An 18,615-nucleotide genomic window follows, 5' to 3' on the forward strand; every position below is an offset into this window, starting at 1 on the left:
GGTAATCTGAACTGTCGTTTGGCCCATAAGCACAAACAACAGTCAGAACCCATCCCCCCTGCTGTAGATGGAGGGAGGGCTACCCTCTCGTTCACCGAGGTATGAGAGGGTACCCCGGTAAAGCCCAACCTCAACGTACGAGCGCCGAGATGGGGAGCAACAATTTGCCCACGATGCCCTCTCATCGTGGGCAACTCTAGAGTGGAGGTATGTCCAGCCCCTCTCAGAACCAGAACCAGAGCCATGCGTCGAGGCGATACCGAATATTTCTATCCGGAAACTTTCAACCTCACACACTAGCTCCAGCTCCTTCCCCACCAGAGAGGTGACATTCCACGTCCTCAGAGCCAGCTTCTGCAATCTAGGATCAGATCGCCTGGGCCCCCTCCCTCGGGGGCATCACACACTGCACCCGACCCTTTTGAACCCTCCCACAGGTGGTGGGCCCATGGGAGGGGGGAGCCATGTCTCCTCTTCGGGCTAAGCCCGGCCGGGCTCCATGGGTAAAAGCACAGCCACCACCACAGCCACCACCCGTCAGTGTGTTATGGGTGGTGGCCAAGGGAGGGGGCCCTGGCGATCTGATCCTCGGTTGCAGAAGCTTTCTCTGGGGACGTGGAATGTCACCTCTCTGGTGAGGAAGGAGCCAGAGCTAGTGTGTGAGGTTGAAAGGTTCCGGCTAGCCATCGTAGGGTTCGAGCCCTCCAGGCCTGGCTCCAGAGTGGGGCCCTGGTGGGCCACATCCGGGCGAGGGAACACCAAATCCAAAGTTTTCATCCATCAGAGGGGTCAGGCTGCGCTTTGTCTGGTCCCTCACCAAGGACCTGTCTGCCTTGGGGGCATAAAGCCCCAGACAGCATAGCTCCTACGATCATTGGGACAGTCAGTTTGCCATTAGCATGGATACCATGGGGAGCAGTTAGGGATGCATAGCACATCTACAGTAACATTGTTTTTTGTCACTGGGCCAATATTAACAACCAATATTTATATCGGATATCAATATTGGCCCAAATGTTCATTTTGATGCATCCAGCAATACAAAGAAAAATCAGTTCTCATTTTATACCTTTCTTGAAAATGTACAGTACAGACCAAAAGTTTGGACAGGACAGACCTTCTAATTCAATGGGTTTTCTTTATTTTCATGACTATTTATAAGGCAAGAAATCCCACTTATTAACCTGACGGCACACCTATGAAGTGAAAACCATTTCAGGTGACTACCTCTTGAAGCTCATCAAGAAAATGCAGAGTGTGTGCAAAGCAGTAATCACAGCAAAAGGTTGCTACTTTGAAGAAACTAGAATATAAGGGATATTTTCAGTTGTTTTACACTTTTTTGTTTAGTGCATATTTCCACATATGTTATTCATAGTTTTGATGCCTTCAGTGTGAATCTACAATGTCAATAGTCATGAAAACAAAGGAAACTCATTGAATTAGAAGGTGTGTCCAAACTTTTCGTCTGTACTGTACATAAGGTCTCTGAGTTTTTCAAAAAGCTTCCAGTTTCCAAAGTTAGCATGCTCAAAGGATAAGACAGATGCAGATGATTTTACAGTACAGTACTGTACTTCTTTAAGTCTTTCTCTCAAAAGTCTTGCTCTCACACCCTTACACTCTTACTTTGAATGTTTTGACATGTCATAGAAAATATGATTTACTTTTCAAAAGTTTTGTCCGTTCTCCTCCGTAGCGTTGTCCACAACAAAGAGTGTTATTCTTAACACAGTCACAGTACTTTTATGCTGTCGTCTGAAACTGGAGGCCCAGTTTCAGAATAAATATGTTTTTTGCTTATTTAGTCAAACTGTCATGATGTCATTGCAGTTAAGAGACAGATAATCTGTGGAAAGATTGATCTCCTCTATCTCCTCCGTGAGATATTATTGTTATTTGAAGAAATGCACCAAAAACAACCAATCAGAGCTAAGAGAAGAGTCTTGGAGCTGTCAGTCATCCTCATGTAATTGCTGTTCAGTGTGCTAACGGTGGAGAAACGACTTTACATTACAGGAAAAATGGTTATCCACCGTCATCAGTGGCCATGCTAACTAACATAGCATTCATGACAGGCTCAGGTATCAGGAAGAAGCTGTAGCCAACCTCATGGGTACTGGAAGGGGGTGAGCAGGTGCAAGTGAGGGCGAAGACCGCATCCTGACTTTGATTGGTTGTTGCTAGTTAGCACTGTAAGAAGGCAGAGGAGTTCAATTTTTTCATATATTATCTGTTATAACAGATAATATGTAAAAAAAAAAAAAATTAAGTTACATAATGCTGGTTGGTTAAACCTTAACAGTTTTGTTCACCAGCTGTGCATAAATTAAAAATATCACATTTTACTGAAATTTGGAATGTAATTTCTTTTTGCTGATGCGTTCTAAAAATATTGCTTTGAGATTCTTGAAAATCTGCCAGGAAGCCATTAATATGCAGGTTGACTCAGGTGAACATAAAAACAACCAAAAGATGGGAGGACATTCTGAGTGTTCACCCAGGGATTAGTCCAGAGGAAGGAGCATATAGAGTCCAGATAGCGTCAGCAAGTTGAACTGGGAGCTTTGAAGGGAGGCCAGAGAGGCAGAGCCCAGGCAACACACTGGTCCCTCTGTTCAGCTCTCCAAGCTGTGGGGGGAAACAGCCTGCTCTGGAAAGCTGCTGATAGGATGCAGCAAACCACCTCCATTCATGCGAGCCGAGCGGCTGTACCATGCTACTCCAGTCTGGTGGCTACAAATAGCTCCACATACAGCCATGTGTTCTTGGTTGGAAAATGGCAAATCAACTTTTTTCTTCAGAAGATTTTCTAGACTGGAAATGTCAACAACAATACAAAAAAGAATCAGAGGTCCAGATTCTTGGTGTGATTTGGCAGTGTTTTAAGACAGAATTTAGTTTCTAATTTAACACATTTGAAATACTAATGCATTCAGCAAGAATATCCTAACTGTTTGGAAAAGAAAAAAAACAACAAGCATATCAGAGCACAAATAACAGAATATTTAAACATGACTTTGAGCGTTTTAAACCAGCAGCTGGGAGCTCCTAGCCAGAAGGATAGCAACATCGTTTAATTTGTGTCTGACAGTGTGACCACTTCAGTCCAGGACTCACCAGAGAAACAGAGCAGCCTCACAGGAGCATGACCACATTCTGACCCAGAACACTCTTAAAACTGGAGAGGACACAAAATTAAAATGACACGAGCTTATACTGCTGGGAGAGATTGACGGTTTATTAACATGTTTAGTTTATTGAACCATCTTCCAGAAACATGGCCTTTGATGTGGTGGTACTCTACAGAACAATTTGTGCTGCAGCCAATCTGCTCTTTGAGCAGCTCAAACCTATTATGTGGGCTTTACTGTAAATATTGTGCAGATTCTGTCTTGCTGCTGTATTTTGATGTGAAAGAAAGTCATGAGAAGATGGGGATGAGTCTACCGGCCAGTCACTAGAATTTGATTTTCTTTTACCTGATTGATTCTGAAAATGAAAAGATGTTGCATGTTTGAACAACTATTCCTTCTGGCTTTTGATGAAGTGCAGCTGGAATAATTTTTCCCCTTACTTTTTTAATGACGAGTAACCATTGCAACAAGATTATTATTTTATTTTTTTTACAATTGGGAATAATCTTGTCACACTAATCAATTAATCAAATAATCACAAGGAAAATTAAAATGTGCTCGATAATTTTGACGATTAATATTTTTTGATGGGTAATTTTAATTAAAGTATCTTCCAGTTACTGTGTTTAGTGTTCTTATCTAAATCAATGTGTATCAGTCTTTTAGAGAGTGAACTTGCATTATTATGCCATTATCTATATATTACTTGAAAATTGCCTCAAAATAATATTTTTGTTAATGGCAATAATTTTGGGACAATTCATTGTCTATCAAAATGCATTATTGTGACGGTCCTCACTGGGAGTAGTTGATGGGCATCTCAAAAGCTCACATTATACCTGAACTCTGACCCCAAATTCCAGAGGCGGTGAAAAGGTTTCATGGATGCAGAGAGAATGAAGAAGATGAACGTATCTCATCCATCATTTAAATTGGACAACAATCATATCTCTGACTCTGACTTTGTAACAAAGAGGTTTAAAGAGGGGCAGCAAAAGCAAATGAGGTGGCTTAGCAGAGCTGTTAACAACAGATGATGTCATTCATTACATGTTACTGTGGAACAAACCCGATTCCAGAGGAATGTAGCAGGGGGCATATTAGCTTATTTTAGGAGGGGGAAAGGATAGGGGCAGGTTAAACTAGCTTTTACTTGAGTATAAATACATAAACAAACCTTTATGTAACCTTTCAAATAAAATAACCGTTTGTTAGTACAAAATAAACAATAAGCATATAAACAGTGACATGTATAAAAAATGCAGTAATTATACCCAAATTTGCATTAACATTAGCTCATATGTTGCAGGATTCTAAGAATATATTGTTTCCTATCTCTGAAGTCTATTTTTAAAAATGTAAAATCAATCTACTCAAGAGTAGCAATAATAATATTCCTTTAGTACAGTGGTTCTTAACCTTTTTTGAGGTACCGAACCCATCAGTTTCATATGCGCATTCACCGAACCCTTCTTTAGTGATAAATAAAATTATTTTTTTCCAAATTCAAGACATAGGTATATGTTTTTTTGCTGGTGCACAAAATGAGCCGTGCATGAACGTCACCTTTGCTCAAAGAACAAAACCATGAACTCACAGCAAGTTACAGTATGACTTCATTCTGGCCCCCAAAAAATATTTTGGCCCCATAAAAGAATTTCAGCCCCCAAAATATGTTTTTACTATTTTACTAATTAAAAATAAATGTGGATTTTTTCAAAGAATTAAACATTTTTTAATAACTTTTTTTTTATTATTTTAAATTTAATTTGTTTTTTGTCGTTTTGAATCCACAAAATACTTTTTTGGGGCCAGAATAAAGTATTGCACAAATGACATACCTGCAAATCAGTGTGACTTCTGCTGTTGTCTTTGGGAGACCAGTTCAGATAGGTGTGGCTTCACTTTGGCAAGTGCATCTTCAGAGCAAAGTCTGTTCAATTTCTTCTTTTTTTGCGCAACATATTTAGTATGGATTAAAATATTAAGAAAGAAACCATGCAACATACAACTACGACAGCCGCTGATACTGCGTGCACTAAATTCCCCGCAGCACTGATTGGCTGAGCAATGTAACATGATCCTCTGCAGCAAGTGATGGCCAAGCGGGGCGTGTCATCACGACTGTACACAAGTGTGTCTTTACCTCCACGGCAGAGGCTCCGCCGAACCCCTGAGACCGACTCATCGAACCCCTGGGGTTCGATCGAACCCAGGTTAAGAACCACTGCTTTAGTAAAATAAAAAAGTACAGTGCAGTAAAACTGCTCTTATAAGTACCATTTTCCCCCAAAAACGTTGCTCAAGTAAATGTAACCAGTACTACCCACTTTTGAACATACTGTAGATAACAACAATACTAGTAGCCGGTACTTGTTAATAAGCTTAACGTGATATATTGGCATTAGTCATCATTTAGTCATCATTTAGCTAACTTTACCTGCATTAAACAGCATTACTCGACTCACTCTGTTAACTTGGGGGAAACAGAAAGTTGGTCACTCTGAGGTAAAAAAAACAAACAACAGCTTCCAGTAAAGGGGGGGCAGTTGTGAGACTGTCATACAACAAGTCTTCAGTCAAAGTTCCCCTCAAACTTACTGCTTCTTCCAGGTCAGGCATCACCATCTATAACTCTGAAGATACTTAATGATATAAATTATGGCATTTAATTTACCTTTTGGAATAAAGTACATTTGAACTGAATCAAAAAATATTGCTATGACATAAAATGTGTTCTGAACTTCAACTGCATCTAGATAATTTTAAAGTGCAATATTAATGACTATTTCTATAGTGAAATTTAAAGTATGCATGAAAAATTCTCTAATTTTAAACTTCTGTTCTTGAATTGGAGAAACACTCAAGAATTCCAAAGTGCTTGTACTATAAGAGGGATTATTTGTTTGGAAACACAGATTATTTGTTTGTATAAGTCAAGTTGCAGACACATGTGCAACTTGACATGAAGCCTAGGCGCAAATTCAAACTGGAAGACTCTTTGTAGCCCCACCTGCATCATCCAATTGGCGCGTCCCACTCATCGCCACCGACCTATCAATGCTGGACCAAGCCACGTCATGTCCAATCACCGACCAAGGCCCAGTTGATAAGGACCTCCATCCATGGCATCTTCCGCTTTCCAGCTGCGTTCAACCTGTTCAGCCGCACGCCTCAGCTCCTCAGCCAGCTATCTCACCAGATCCTTTTCCGTGATTGTTCGTCCTTCCACCTTTAATGTCCGTCATAAAAGCCGCTTAGCCGCTTGCTCGGCCCCTTCTCTCCCTCAGACGCTCCTCATATGGAAGAAGAATTACTCCCGCCCGGGCCTCATTCATTCTAAGCAGCTTCTCCCACCGCTTTCTCGCTTTACCGGGATCCACCGTCCTTTGCTCCCGTGCCACCCACTCCACGGTCTGTCTCTGGCAAGCGGACACATATTCCCACTGTCTTCATCCCCGGGCCATCTTTCTTTGCCTCAGGCCCTGGCCGGCCCGCCAAGGTCTCACCGCACCAACCTCCCTCGCCCTCACAGCTCATCGTTCATCATCTCTCCACCGCAGTTCATCATATGACCTTTCCATCGGTTCCTCGCCCTGGTTCAGCCATGTCACAGCTTCTCTCACTTCCGCATAGCAGCTGTCAGCCCAGTCATCAGCTCCTTCCTCCCTTCGGATTTCCCACGCTACGCCCACCTCGGGCTTTCAGGGTAAGACGTAGCCTCACATGTCTCATTCATGTTTTGCAACGTTAGGAAACGCGGAACTTAGTCTATCCCCTTCTCGAACTTGCAGGCCCTATTCGCACGTGCCACCCTGGCCACGTTTCAATTGCTTCAGAGCTTTTAACCGTATGAATGCATAAATAAATTAGTAAATAGTAGCATCCCTCTCAGCGGTGACCCAAGGTGGATCGCCAACCTCTTTTCTACAGCTTCTTGCTCTCAGTAGTAGCCTCCGTTATCAAGCCCCATATATTCCTCCTTTAACTTTATTATGTCCGCACTGGACTTCCTGCTCCTTTTCTCGGCCCCTCTCACACCAGCGGCCGTGTTTGGTCACGTTTATCCGCACAGCGGGATTATTCATTCATAAAAAACAGTAGACGTATGCGCGCACCCAGCTATGTAGAACTGTTCATGGGTCGTCATGGTTACCGCATTCATTTCTCTGCTTCAACATTGACTATCTTAAATAGTGCACCCGCCGTCTTTAACCGCGTGACAGTACGTCATGCCCCCATTGACATTACTGAGCAGGATGCGCATTAATAACCAAAAGGGAAGAAGAAGAAAAAAACAAAAAAAACAACCTTGACATTTTGCATGCTGCTGTCAGGATTTGAGTTTTCTGCTTATCTATTTCGAGTTTCTGTGTTTCTCCGAGTCTCCGTGTTGTCCTGTCTCCCCTCGTTTGTTCCCAGGTGCATCTCGTTCCCTGATTACCCCCTGTGTATTTAATGTCACCTGTGTCTCAGCATCTCTGTTGGGTCCCTGTCATTAGTCGTCTGTTCGTAGCAGTCATTTGTCATGCATTCTCGGCCCTTTTGTTCACCCTGTTACCTGCGTTGAGCCCTGGTTTCCGCTCAGCAGTGCTGCCTGGGATTTAGGACCGTTTTCGGATTATCATACCGTTTATTCATCATTAAACATCATTTTTACTGCTACCTGGTTCCATCGCATCACAGCCGTTCACAATCATATGCTGGCCGAAGAGAGGCGACCCGTACTGACTGCTAGTTGTAAATTATATCAACAGCCTATTTGTGTCCCTTGTCTTAGTAGTTAGGCATCATGCATCATGCGCCGTAGTGAAGCTGGCTAATAATCCCTCCAGGGCACATTGGTACAAGTCAGCTCAGTGCTTTCACCTATTGTTACCCAAGTCACTAATCGTCGTTTGCCAGGGTCTTCATCCCATCATCGTTTCTCATCAAATTTCGTTTAGTGTCCCATTCACTACTCATCAAGGTAACTTTAAATAGAAGGTGGTTTATCATCAATCTAAAAGAATATGCGTTTTGGCGTTTGACCTACAGTAATTTTTCCTGTTTTATTATGCATAGAGGCTGATTGCTATTTCATGTTTCATCTCAGACATGCGCACTGAGTAAACTAGAAGACCTTAATGATCTGGCAGTGGTTTCTTCACCAGGCCTTTAATAAGTGTCCCCTTTTCTTAGCTTAAGTTTTTAGGATTGTCTAAGTCGTTTTCTGGGTATATCCTTGGTCTCAAGTTTACCTGTTTCCCCGCCAGGCCCAACGGTATGGGTGAGCTCCGAAGTGTATTGCCTGCCCAGAGAAAGTAGTGCCTCTCCCCACCCCCTGAACCGGAAGCTGCCTGTTTCCACCTCAGAACCACCAATTCTCCGTCATTACTATATTGATTTGATACTATAGGGGCTCCCGCACTTCACATATCCGTGTCCCCGTCATATTCAGCAGTTAAAACCGTTTAATCCATTAAATGTTGTAACCTGTTTCCCGAGCTGCCCTCAAATGCAACTCGAACTCTGAGACACTTGCTGGGTTTACACCGGTGCGGTAGCGAAGGAGACCTGCTGTTGCCGTGCAGAGCTGCGTATGTGCATTATAATCATACCAGAAACGCAGAACTCTAAGTTTTCCCCCAAAGTAACCAACAGAGTTGAGTAATGCTGTCGGATGCAGGTAATGACAGCTAATTGATGCTCAGCTAATATTACAGCACCTTAAGCCGTTAACAAGTAGCCTGCGGCTACCGAGTCGTTTCCTACGTTCAGCCACGTAGATTCATTTTGCCCCCCAAAATAAGTCCATGCCCCCTGATAACTTGCTTAACCACGGCCGTTCGCCGCCAACAATAAACTGCCTCGTATGCCGACATTTCAAGCTCATGTCCCTGCTGGCGCTTCTAAGCTTCATCTCTCACCAAAAAATTGTCCGAATTCGCACGCTATTCCCAGGCCATCCTGTCACTTCTAGGTCTATGCAGCCTATCCTCTAGCTTTTCCAGGTTTCACTCTCGTCCATTCGTTCCAGTCCCTCTTCCGAGCCAATCATCATAAGGCACCTACAAGCCATCCCTGCTGTCCGTTAGCAACAAACTACCAGCACTCGCAAGCTGTTCTGAAGCCACGGCCCCCTCCGGAGGAACAGAACCTCCAACATCATTGCTTAGGTCCAAGTCAAGTTAGTTCACATGGTACGTTTCACAAGTGCAAAAGCTTTACATATCATTTGATAAAAAAAAAAAAAACGTTTACTACCGCCCTTATTCTCAACCCCCATGGGGGTGAAGCCAGCACCTCCTTATCGCTGGGAATCCAGGATGGCACCTCCTCTCTAATTTTCCCATTCTATCCAGCCTGTCGGGCATGGCCCTTTTGAGGGGGAATCTCCACCAGCTGGTTCAGCTTCAACCTCCATTTCAGCAGCTCGAGTCCTCAGCATTCTACGAAACCCGTTCCACTTCTGTAACCTGTTTCCTGAGGGGTCATTTCTGCAAGCGTCCCCACATCGCCGCTCTCCGCCATAAGCTATCATGTTTGACCCACAAAGCCGAATCTCCACCATTTTCCTTGCCATCATTTGCCATTAATCAATTCAATTGCCACTAATCAATCTAATCACCTCTGCTTATCGCAGATCTGGCCTTCATCTACTAACATCCTGCCATTCGAACACTCTCGCTTCCCCAGCTGGCCTTCATCTACCAGCATCCTGCCATTCTAACGCTCTCGCTGATAAGCTGTCTCTCCCAGCCCTCATTCAGTCCAGTCCAGCTACTACACAAAATAATTTATTTCAAACCCTCATCCACGTCTCGCACCGTTTTTTAATCCCTATAGTTCCTCAGTATCTCATCCTCATTTCCAGTCTTAGTTTCCTCTTCATGCTCATCCATCGTTCCAAGCCCCTGCATTCTCGCAACCTTGAGGCTATAATTTATATACGACATCATTCAACTCTTTAGATCATGTTTAACCAGTATAGTATTCAAGGTATTCTCTTGACCTTACGCCAACAGCTCCATAGTCATCTTCAGCATTCTCTTCATATAATTTTACGTATCTCGTCTCCGTCTTCATAGCTTCCCTCAGTGCCTGATGAGCACTGCACAATTGACTGGTGGTGGTTGGTCAACCTCACGCAAAGTGCATACTCTCATCCAGCAAATGTTATGCTCATCTTTTCCCGTTGTCCTTCACTCCCCTATTTTAAGTTTCATTCCAGAATGTCCCCATATCTCACATCCTCTAACGTCACCCTGCGAATCTAATCCTAGTTCTAGCATCTCACCTCCAGTAGCAGGTAGCTATCTTCTCACGTTCTAATCTATTCCCTCTCCCATCCTATTCTCGCTATCTCAGTAACACACAGCTGGCCTCTTTCCTACAGCTAAAACATCATTACAGCCGGTCTACTCTACAAGCATCCGGCCATTCCATGCCCAACTATGTCTCCAGCTGACCTTCATCCACTGGCTTCAGATCATTTTCCCCTACCATCAGTAACGTTACCCTGTATAGACTCCTAAAAGTCCCAGCCCGTAAGCCCCTAGTTGGCGTAGCTTCCCGGCCTTTTCTCACTTTCCCAGTCTCTAACTCCCAGCTTTGGCCCCAGCCTCAGCCTTCACTTTTTTGGGGGATATTATTTCTAATTGGCATGCTATTTCATAGCATCACCACATTACCCCAGTCGGCCTTCATCTACCAGCATCCTGCCATTTCACTCAAAGCGGTGCCCCTAAGCTGGCCTTCATCTACCAGCATCCTGCCATTTCATTCATAGCGGCGCCCCCAAGCTGGCCCACATCTACCAGCATCCAGTCTTTTCACGCATAGCGGCGCCCCCAGCTGGCCCACATCTACCAGCATCCAGTCATTTCACGCATAGCGGCATCCCCAGCTGGCCTTCATCTACAAGCATCCCGCTATTTAACGCCGCGCCTCTTCCCCAGCTGGCCTCCATCTACCAGCATGCTGCTATTTAATGCCGCACCGCTTCCCCAGCTGGCCTTCATCTACCCACATCCCGTCATTTCATTCCTCGCACCATCCCAGTGTCTTTCATCTACCAGCATCTCGCCAATACACGCCTAGCGGCATCCCCAGCTGACCATTATCCATCAGCTTCATAATTTACCCCTATCACAGTAACATCACCTACTACAATCTCCTTAAGTCCTAGCCTGTAAGCCCTGAGTTAGCGTAGCTCCCCCACATTACTCTCTGACCCTGATACTAATTCCCCAGCCTTGGCCCCGGCCTCGGCCTCCTTTTTGGGGGATGACATTCCTTACCTACATCGGGAATGCTCATCCGAGCTTATTGCAATTCACAGCTCGATGTCCTAAGCCGGGGCCCGAGCGCCAAAGAACTTTAAATTCATGCATGTCAATAAACCTTTTTAACCGCTGTTTTTTCCGTCTGAGTCTCTCCAGATTGAAATGAAGCCTCGGCGCAAATTCAAACTGGAAGACTCTTTAGCCCCACCTGTATCATCCAATCGCCGCGTCCCGCTCATTGCCGCCGACCTATCAATGCTGGACCAAGCCACGTCATGTCCAATCACCGATCAAGGCCCAGTTGATAAGGACCTCCATCCATGGCATCTTCCGCTTTCCAGCTGTGCTCAACCCTCCTCCACCCCTTCTCCACCTCCACTCTTCAGGCTCGCATCCTTCACCGACCTCCACCACCAGTGTCGGGCCCCGGGGGATCACATTCCTAACCTACATCAGGAATGCTCATCCGAGCTTATTGCAATTCACAGCTCGATGTCCTCAGCCGGGACCCGAGCGCCAAAGAACTTTAAATTCATGCATGTCAATAAACCTTTTTAATTGCTGTTTTTTCCGTCTGAGTCTCTCCAGATTGAATTGTCAGCGTACGACAACTGTTTATCACAGTGATAAAATAAGTTATTCTACCAAATTGACATTATTGAATGATATGTGTCTTAATGGCCCATAAGTATTAAATGCCGTTGAGTTGATAATGAAAAAAATGGCCCAACCATCTCTGACATTGGTTACTAGCGATATTAAAGTAATTTGTTCACAGTAAGGTCATCAGCTCTCAATGAGAAGAGAGGTGACCTGTGCCTCCAGGGAATTGTATATTATTTTATTAGCCTAAATGTAAATAGTTTAAATAGTTAGAATAATGTGTTCTTGTCTGCGTTCTGAATGCGACACGCACTTTAGAGTAGATGATGAGGCAACATCACGTCAACTGATGATCTCTTTATAAAGTATCTATGCAAACAATAAATTCTATTCTATTCTAAATGCGACCTCAAAATGGTTTTTATGTCCAGTCTTGCTGTCAGATTTAATTTTGTATATATATGTAGCTGAGATTTTCACCGTAATAATAACACAGGTAAGATCCCCCTCAGGTATTATGAAGGGGTAAGGAGAGCATAATCCTATGCTCAACAGAAAATGAATAAATAAAAATTTCAGGCTTTCAAAAGGAAAAACAAAAAAAAATTCAGAAAAGTTTAGTTTGGAGAACATAAAAGCTGATTTGGATTCATTTCTTATCTCTTTCCTCCCCCTGTTCCTTCACCTGTCTGTCTCAATTCTTCTTGTTCTCCTCCTCCGTCTCAGGGGTGTGGAGCCCTACGACCCCTCCACCACAGTGCTGGTCCAGAGACATGAGCCACAAGGCGTCTCCACCATACTAAGTAGCACCGATTTCTTCCAGAGCGAACAGAACCGGAAAGTGATCCTGGAGCAGGTGGACAGCTTCCAGCTGAGAGACAAGTACATGTTCGCTACAACCACACGGGTAAGTGGGAGGAGCCTAGCGCCCCGCCCACAAAACTCTGACATGCCTCCGCCATGTTTCCATTAACAGTCAGGCAATCTGAGAGGTAATTTAAAAAGATCTTTTACATCAAAGACTGTCAGTGTGTCGCTAGAAAAAAAATTCCAAGTGCTAAAATTGAAAAATATGAAAGGCGAGAATGGACATTTTCCACATATTGATTTTCCCAGGGATTTTCTTGAGATAAGTTGTCCTTCAGATTTGTGGATGGAATCAGGTTTAACACACACACAAGCACCCACACCACTCTGGTGATCTTGAGAAAATCATATGCAGAGAACATCCAATCTTTTTTTAATGTCACTGAATATTACTGTTTGCTGTGAGCTCTGAGAGGTACTGTCTGTTTGTGTCCTGCTTACTGTAGACATAAGATTCACTTCTACATGGCTTTAGCTTGGACAACTTTGGTATTTCCATATTATCTGATTCACTGTGATATGTATCTCATGTATTTCAGCCACAAAAAATGTAGAGTTCTGTAATAACGTATTTTCTTTCACATTTCTACTGAAAGTCTGTGAAATGGCTTTCAGTGGAAAAAGCACCAATATGTCAGTTTTCTCAGCTGCTCTTAAATGATTTTAGACCAGAACCTGATATGTTGCTTTCTGAGATCTTTCTATATTTTTGACAAAAAGAAAAATTAAATGTGTGTGTATATACTGTGTATATATATATATATACTGTATATATATATATATATATATATATATATATACAGTCATATGAAAAAGTTTGGGCACCCCTATTAATCTTAATTATATTTATCTCTAAATATTTGCATGTATGTAACAGCTATTTCAGTTTGATACAACAAATAACTTATAGACACAGTAATATTTCAGTATTGAAATGAGGTTTATTAGACTAAAAGTAAATGTGCAGTACACATTAAAACAAAATTTGACAGGTGCAAAAAAATATGGGCACCTCAGCAGGAAAGAGACATTAATATTTAGTAGATCCTCCTTTTGCAAAAATAACAGCCTCTAGTCGCTTCTTGTAGCTTTTAATGAGTTCCTGGATCCTGGATGAAGGGATTTTTGACTATTCCTCTTTGCAAAACAATTCCAGTTCAGTTGAGTTTGATGGTCGCTGAGAATGGACAGCCTGCTTCAAATCATCCCACAGATGTTCAATGATATTCAGTTCTGGGAACTGGGATGGCCATTCCAGAACATTGTAATTGTTCCTCTGCATGAATGCCTGAGTAGATTTGGAGCGGTGTTTTGGATCATTGTCTTGCTGAAATATCCATGACCGGCGTAACTTCAACTTCGTAACTGATTCTTGAACATTATTCTCAAGAATCTGCTGATATTGTGTGGAATCCATGCGACCCTCAACTTTAACAAGATTCTGGTGTTGGCCACGCAGCCCCAAAGCATGATGGAACCTCCACCAAATTTTACAGTGGGTAGCAAGTGTTTTTATTGGAATGTGGTGTGCTTGCAGAAAAGGCTTCTGTCGTATCACTCTTCCAAACAGCTTCTCCTTATGCAAAGTGCGCTGAATTGTTAAACGATGCACAGTGACACCATCTGCAGCAAGATGCTGCTGCAGGTCTTTGGAGGTAGTCTGTGGGTTGTCCTTCACTGTTCTCACCATTCTTCTTCTCTGCCTTTCTGATATTTTTCTTGGCCTGCCACTTCTGGGTTTAACAAGAACTGTCCCTGTGGTCTTCCATTTCCTTACTATGTTCCTCACAGTGGAAACTGACAGTTTAAATCTCTGAGATAACTTTTTGTATCCTTCTCCTGAACAATTATGTTGAACAATCTTTGTTTTCAGATCATTTGATAGTTGTTTTGAGGTCCCCATGATGCCACTCTTCAGAGGGGAGTCAGATTGGAGAACAACTTGCAACTGGCCACCTTAAATACCTTTTCTCATGATTGGCTGCACCTGGCTATGAAGTTCAAAGCTTTATGAGGTTACCAAACTAATTTTGTGTTTCAGTAAGTCAGTGAAAAGTAGTTAGGAGTATTCAAATCAATAAAATGATTAAGGTGCCCATATTTTTGCACCTGTCAAATTTTGTTTTAATGTGTACTGCACATTTACTTTTAGTCTAATAAACCTCATTTCAATACTGAAATATTACTGTGTCTATAAGTTATTGGTTGTATCAAACTGAAATAGCTGTTGCATACATGCAAATATTTAGAGATAAATATAATTAAGATTAATAGGGGTGCCCAAACTTTTTCATATGACTGTATATATATAGAGAGAGAGTTAGGGTTTTATATATATATATGTTGGGTCTTTTTCCTATATACCTAATAAGGTGGCCGGTCAATGTGCATTGTTAACAACAGCGTAGACATTCAATCTTCCTTTATTTTGACATCATTGACTGGCTGACCTTTTCGATTACTTGGTTAATGGACTAGATCTTGGTTAGATCGGACTGGATTGCATCAATCCTGCCCGGCCCTTCTATCCAGCACCGGTGTCTTTCTTGTCTTCATTGGTCATCAGCTGCAGGGAAAACAGTTCTTTTTATCCCTTCTCTTTGACATGATTGGAATAATGGAATCCTACTGGTGCCTCTGGCAAACCCAAGATGCTTTAGCTAATTGAAGAGCCAGTAAGAGAGACATTTGTCTCTCAGGAATTGACTGCTAATTGAACCTGGAACATCTTTGCCTTTGTTCTCATGATGGAGGAACATTGAAGATAACTGGCTGTAATGGAAGTCTTGATGACACTCAGCGGTCTGGCCAAAGACAAACAGATCAAGAGCAAACAGGAAGTGGTGATTGGAGTAGAATTTATTCCCCCTTCAAAGCTCTGCATGCTTTTATAGAGGCTTCTAAAACATGGCCTTACTGTCAGATTGTTGTGTACAGCTATGTGACTACATTGGCGGTCGTACCCAGGCAGAGGAAGTAGAAGCACTGTGTTTCCTAACAAACAATTGTAGCAATATTCTAATGGGCAAACTGTCATCAACTTTGATCAACCCACCTCTGCGTTTCCCCCAGAAAACTTAATAAGCCTCTGGTGATCAGAGCGCCATGACGGTCCACCAGGGCCAACTGTGTTTTTGTATTTAAAAATGTTAAGTTGACAGAAAATGTAAAAATATATACTTTGAACTTACTATCATGTATGAGTCTGAACAAGTTTTCTTAGTAGTTATTACATGACAGTAATTATTCTTTCTCATGTCAGATGAAATGAAAAGCAAAATAAAAAGTTAAATTAACCAACAAAGGAATAAAAAACACAGCTTCTCAAAACGGGTATTTGAGCATTTACAAACAGGTTGGATATAACCGTAAACGTCTATTCAGCAAGGCGCACGGCAGGTTCCAGAAAATCATGAGTCCAACCCCTCTGACCAGTCTAAGTCCTTAGTAAAGTTAATGAAAGGACTCCATGTCCTCCCAAAAATATATTGCAACTTTATAAAATAATATGGATTTCCATTTCTCCCAAAGAGTTGAAAGCCCTTATAAGAGAGACTGCTGGTGTAAATTGATGCAGATTGGTTTACAGCTCAAAAGGATCCCTGATGCTAAAACTTTGCAGCAAGAGCAGACAGCAGTTAGAGACGGCAGTTGGACTGAGACATTTCCAGGTGGGAACCCAACTACCTTTACAATAAAGCTCAACTACACAAGGGAAAGGTAGTCTTTTTTTTTAGCCATACACAATATATTGGTACTAGCATTGGTATCAATCTGATAAATAAAAACTTAAAGTTTTATTGCAATATTTTGTGGTATTATTGTGATAACACTAAAAGTGATGATAAGAACTATTTATTACTGTTCCATATATTTTTTAGGTAACTGTCTTGCTCTCACTGCATGACACAGCAATGATAACTCCAGAAACACAAACACTGCTCTTGACAAACATTCTCATTTGTAATGTGTTTAAGTATAGCAGCCACATAAAGAAATGTAAATTTAGTTCATTGATGTACTAAACTGCTGTCATTGAACAAACAGTGGAGGAAATAGTAAAACTCACTATCTCAACAATGCAGGCATCATTAACTGGAATTTATCATTGCAATGATGATTAAAAATTCTTATAAGAAATTTATCACGATAAATAAACAATACAATAAATGCCCACCCTTAAACAATATAGATGTTGTTGCCAATAGAGAATAGAATAAAACTTAATTCATTGCCAACTTGAAAATTATTATGTCATGCATGAAGATATGTCTGAACTGTCATTGAATAACACGTCTCTTTCTGGTTGCGGAACAAAATTCCAGCCCAAAATTTTCATATTGGAGCATACTTGGTGGTTTCAAAATGGAGGCCAAAACCCAGCGCCTTTGTCTTATTTTATTAAACTTTTTTAAAATAATTATTGAATCTGAATTGTAGTAAATTAGTCAGGTTCTTATGAAAATGTATTTTTCTCTTGCCACACCACTACAATATATCAGCTTTTAATAGACGAAATTCAGTTTCTAAAATATCAGTAGATAACTTGGGTTTAGAAGTTGCGCTCTCTTTTTTTCAGTGAAAGGAAGATTTTTGGATTTGTGTTGGGTGATTTAGTTGAAAGTTCCTGATATCAGCCCCTGTATGGAGGAGTCTCTTTCTGTCTCTTTCTCTGTCTCTATGACCTTCCCAGAGATTGCTGAGCAGCCATAACTCATCATCTGTTCAGCTCTGGGTCTCCTACAACCGCCAGCCGATGAAAGCTGCCCAGTTCATGACCCGGCATCCAATCACAGTGAGTTTTAAAATGAACAGCGTTGCTCCTGTTTCTAAAAATTCAGACAGAGATGCAACTATGGGACAATTGTTGCAGGTATAGATCAAGTTCAGCTTAAACATCACTGTGTTGGTGTGCTAGGCAGTGATGTTCACTGTGCTTTGAGTGTGTGTGTGAGATGTGACTCTGTGGTCTGAACTCTAAGTGACCTGCTGCTTCCCTCGCCCTTCCAACAGGAGTACTACATTGCGGATGCATCAGAGGACCAGGTGTTTGTTTGTGTGAACCACACAAACAATGCCACACACCTGTACATCTCAGACACACAGGGCCTGTCCTTCTCTCTGTCACTTGAGAATGTGCTGTACTACAGTCCTGGGGGCTCAGGCAGCAACACACTTATCCGGTACTGCAAACACACACACACACACACAGATTTAGTCATCTGTCAATAACACCAAGAGGTGTTATTGACAAATTGTTTATTAAGTAAGATTTACCTGATTTGATAAAAAATTTTCAGAATTTCACATTGATAATACACTTTCAACTTAAAGTAATGTCTAAATAGGATTGCTTGATGATGACTGAAATATTTTTAGCATTTAAAATCCACTATTATGCCTGGATAGATTCAAGCTGGAATAGGTCAGTGGCCTATGCAAAACATATACATTACTTTTAATACACAAAATTATTTTCAGATATTGAGAATTCACCAGATCAGTTCTGCCTGTTTTGAGTTCAATTAGGAATGCGCTATTTTAGTGCAATGTCTGGATTATGCAAAGAGCTGCTGCTGGCCACGTCCCCCCAACTCAGTCTTTGCATTAGCTCAGATATATGAAAATGGTTTCAGTCACACAGTGATACAACTGTACATCTTTGACCCAGCAGCAGAAGTGAAACCTCCTGAACGACCACCAAGCCACAACCACTGAAAGGTTAAATGCTGTGGATCTGA

General features: G+C 42.1%; 1 protein-coding gene across 6 annotated transcripts in view; it reads left to right on the forward strand.

Annotated features, from left to right (window-relative positions):
- sorl1 (sortilin-related receptor, L(DLR class) A repeats containing) overlaps positions 1-18,615 on the forward strand; it is a 195,780-nt gene that overhangs the window by 47,981 nt on the left and 129,184 nt on the right. For all 6 annotated transcript variants that reach the window (XR_003593165.1, XM_027999187.1, XM_027999185.1 and 3 more), the window contains 3 exons: positions 12,734-12,914; positions 17,568-17,669; positions 17,888-18,057. Coding sequence is in view for 5 of the 6 variants with exons in the window: in XM_027999187.1 (XP_027854988.1) it covers positions 12,734-12,914; positions 17,568-17,669; positions 17,888-18,057 (453 nt within the window). In the remaining variant the exon portion in view is untranslated. The remainder of the gene's footprint in view (positions 1-12,733; positions 12,915-17,567; positions 17,670-17,887; positions 18,058-18,615) is intronic.

Source organism: Xiphophorus couchianus, chromosome 18, assembly GCF_001444195.1.
Source record: "Xiphophorus couchianus chromosome 18, X_couchianus-1.0, whole genome shotgun sequence".
Taxonomy (NCBI): domain Eukaryota; kingdom Metazoa; phylum Chordata; class Actinopteri; order Cyprinodontiformes; family Poeciliidae; genus Xiphophorus; species Xiphophorus couchianus.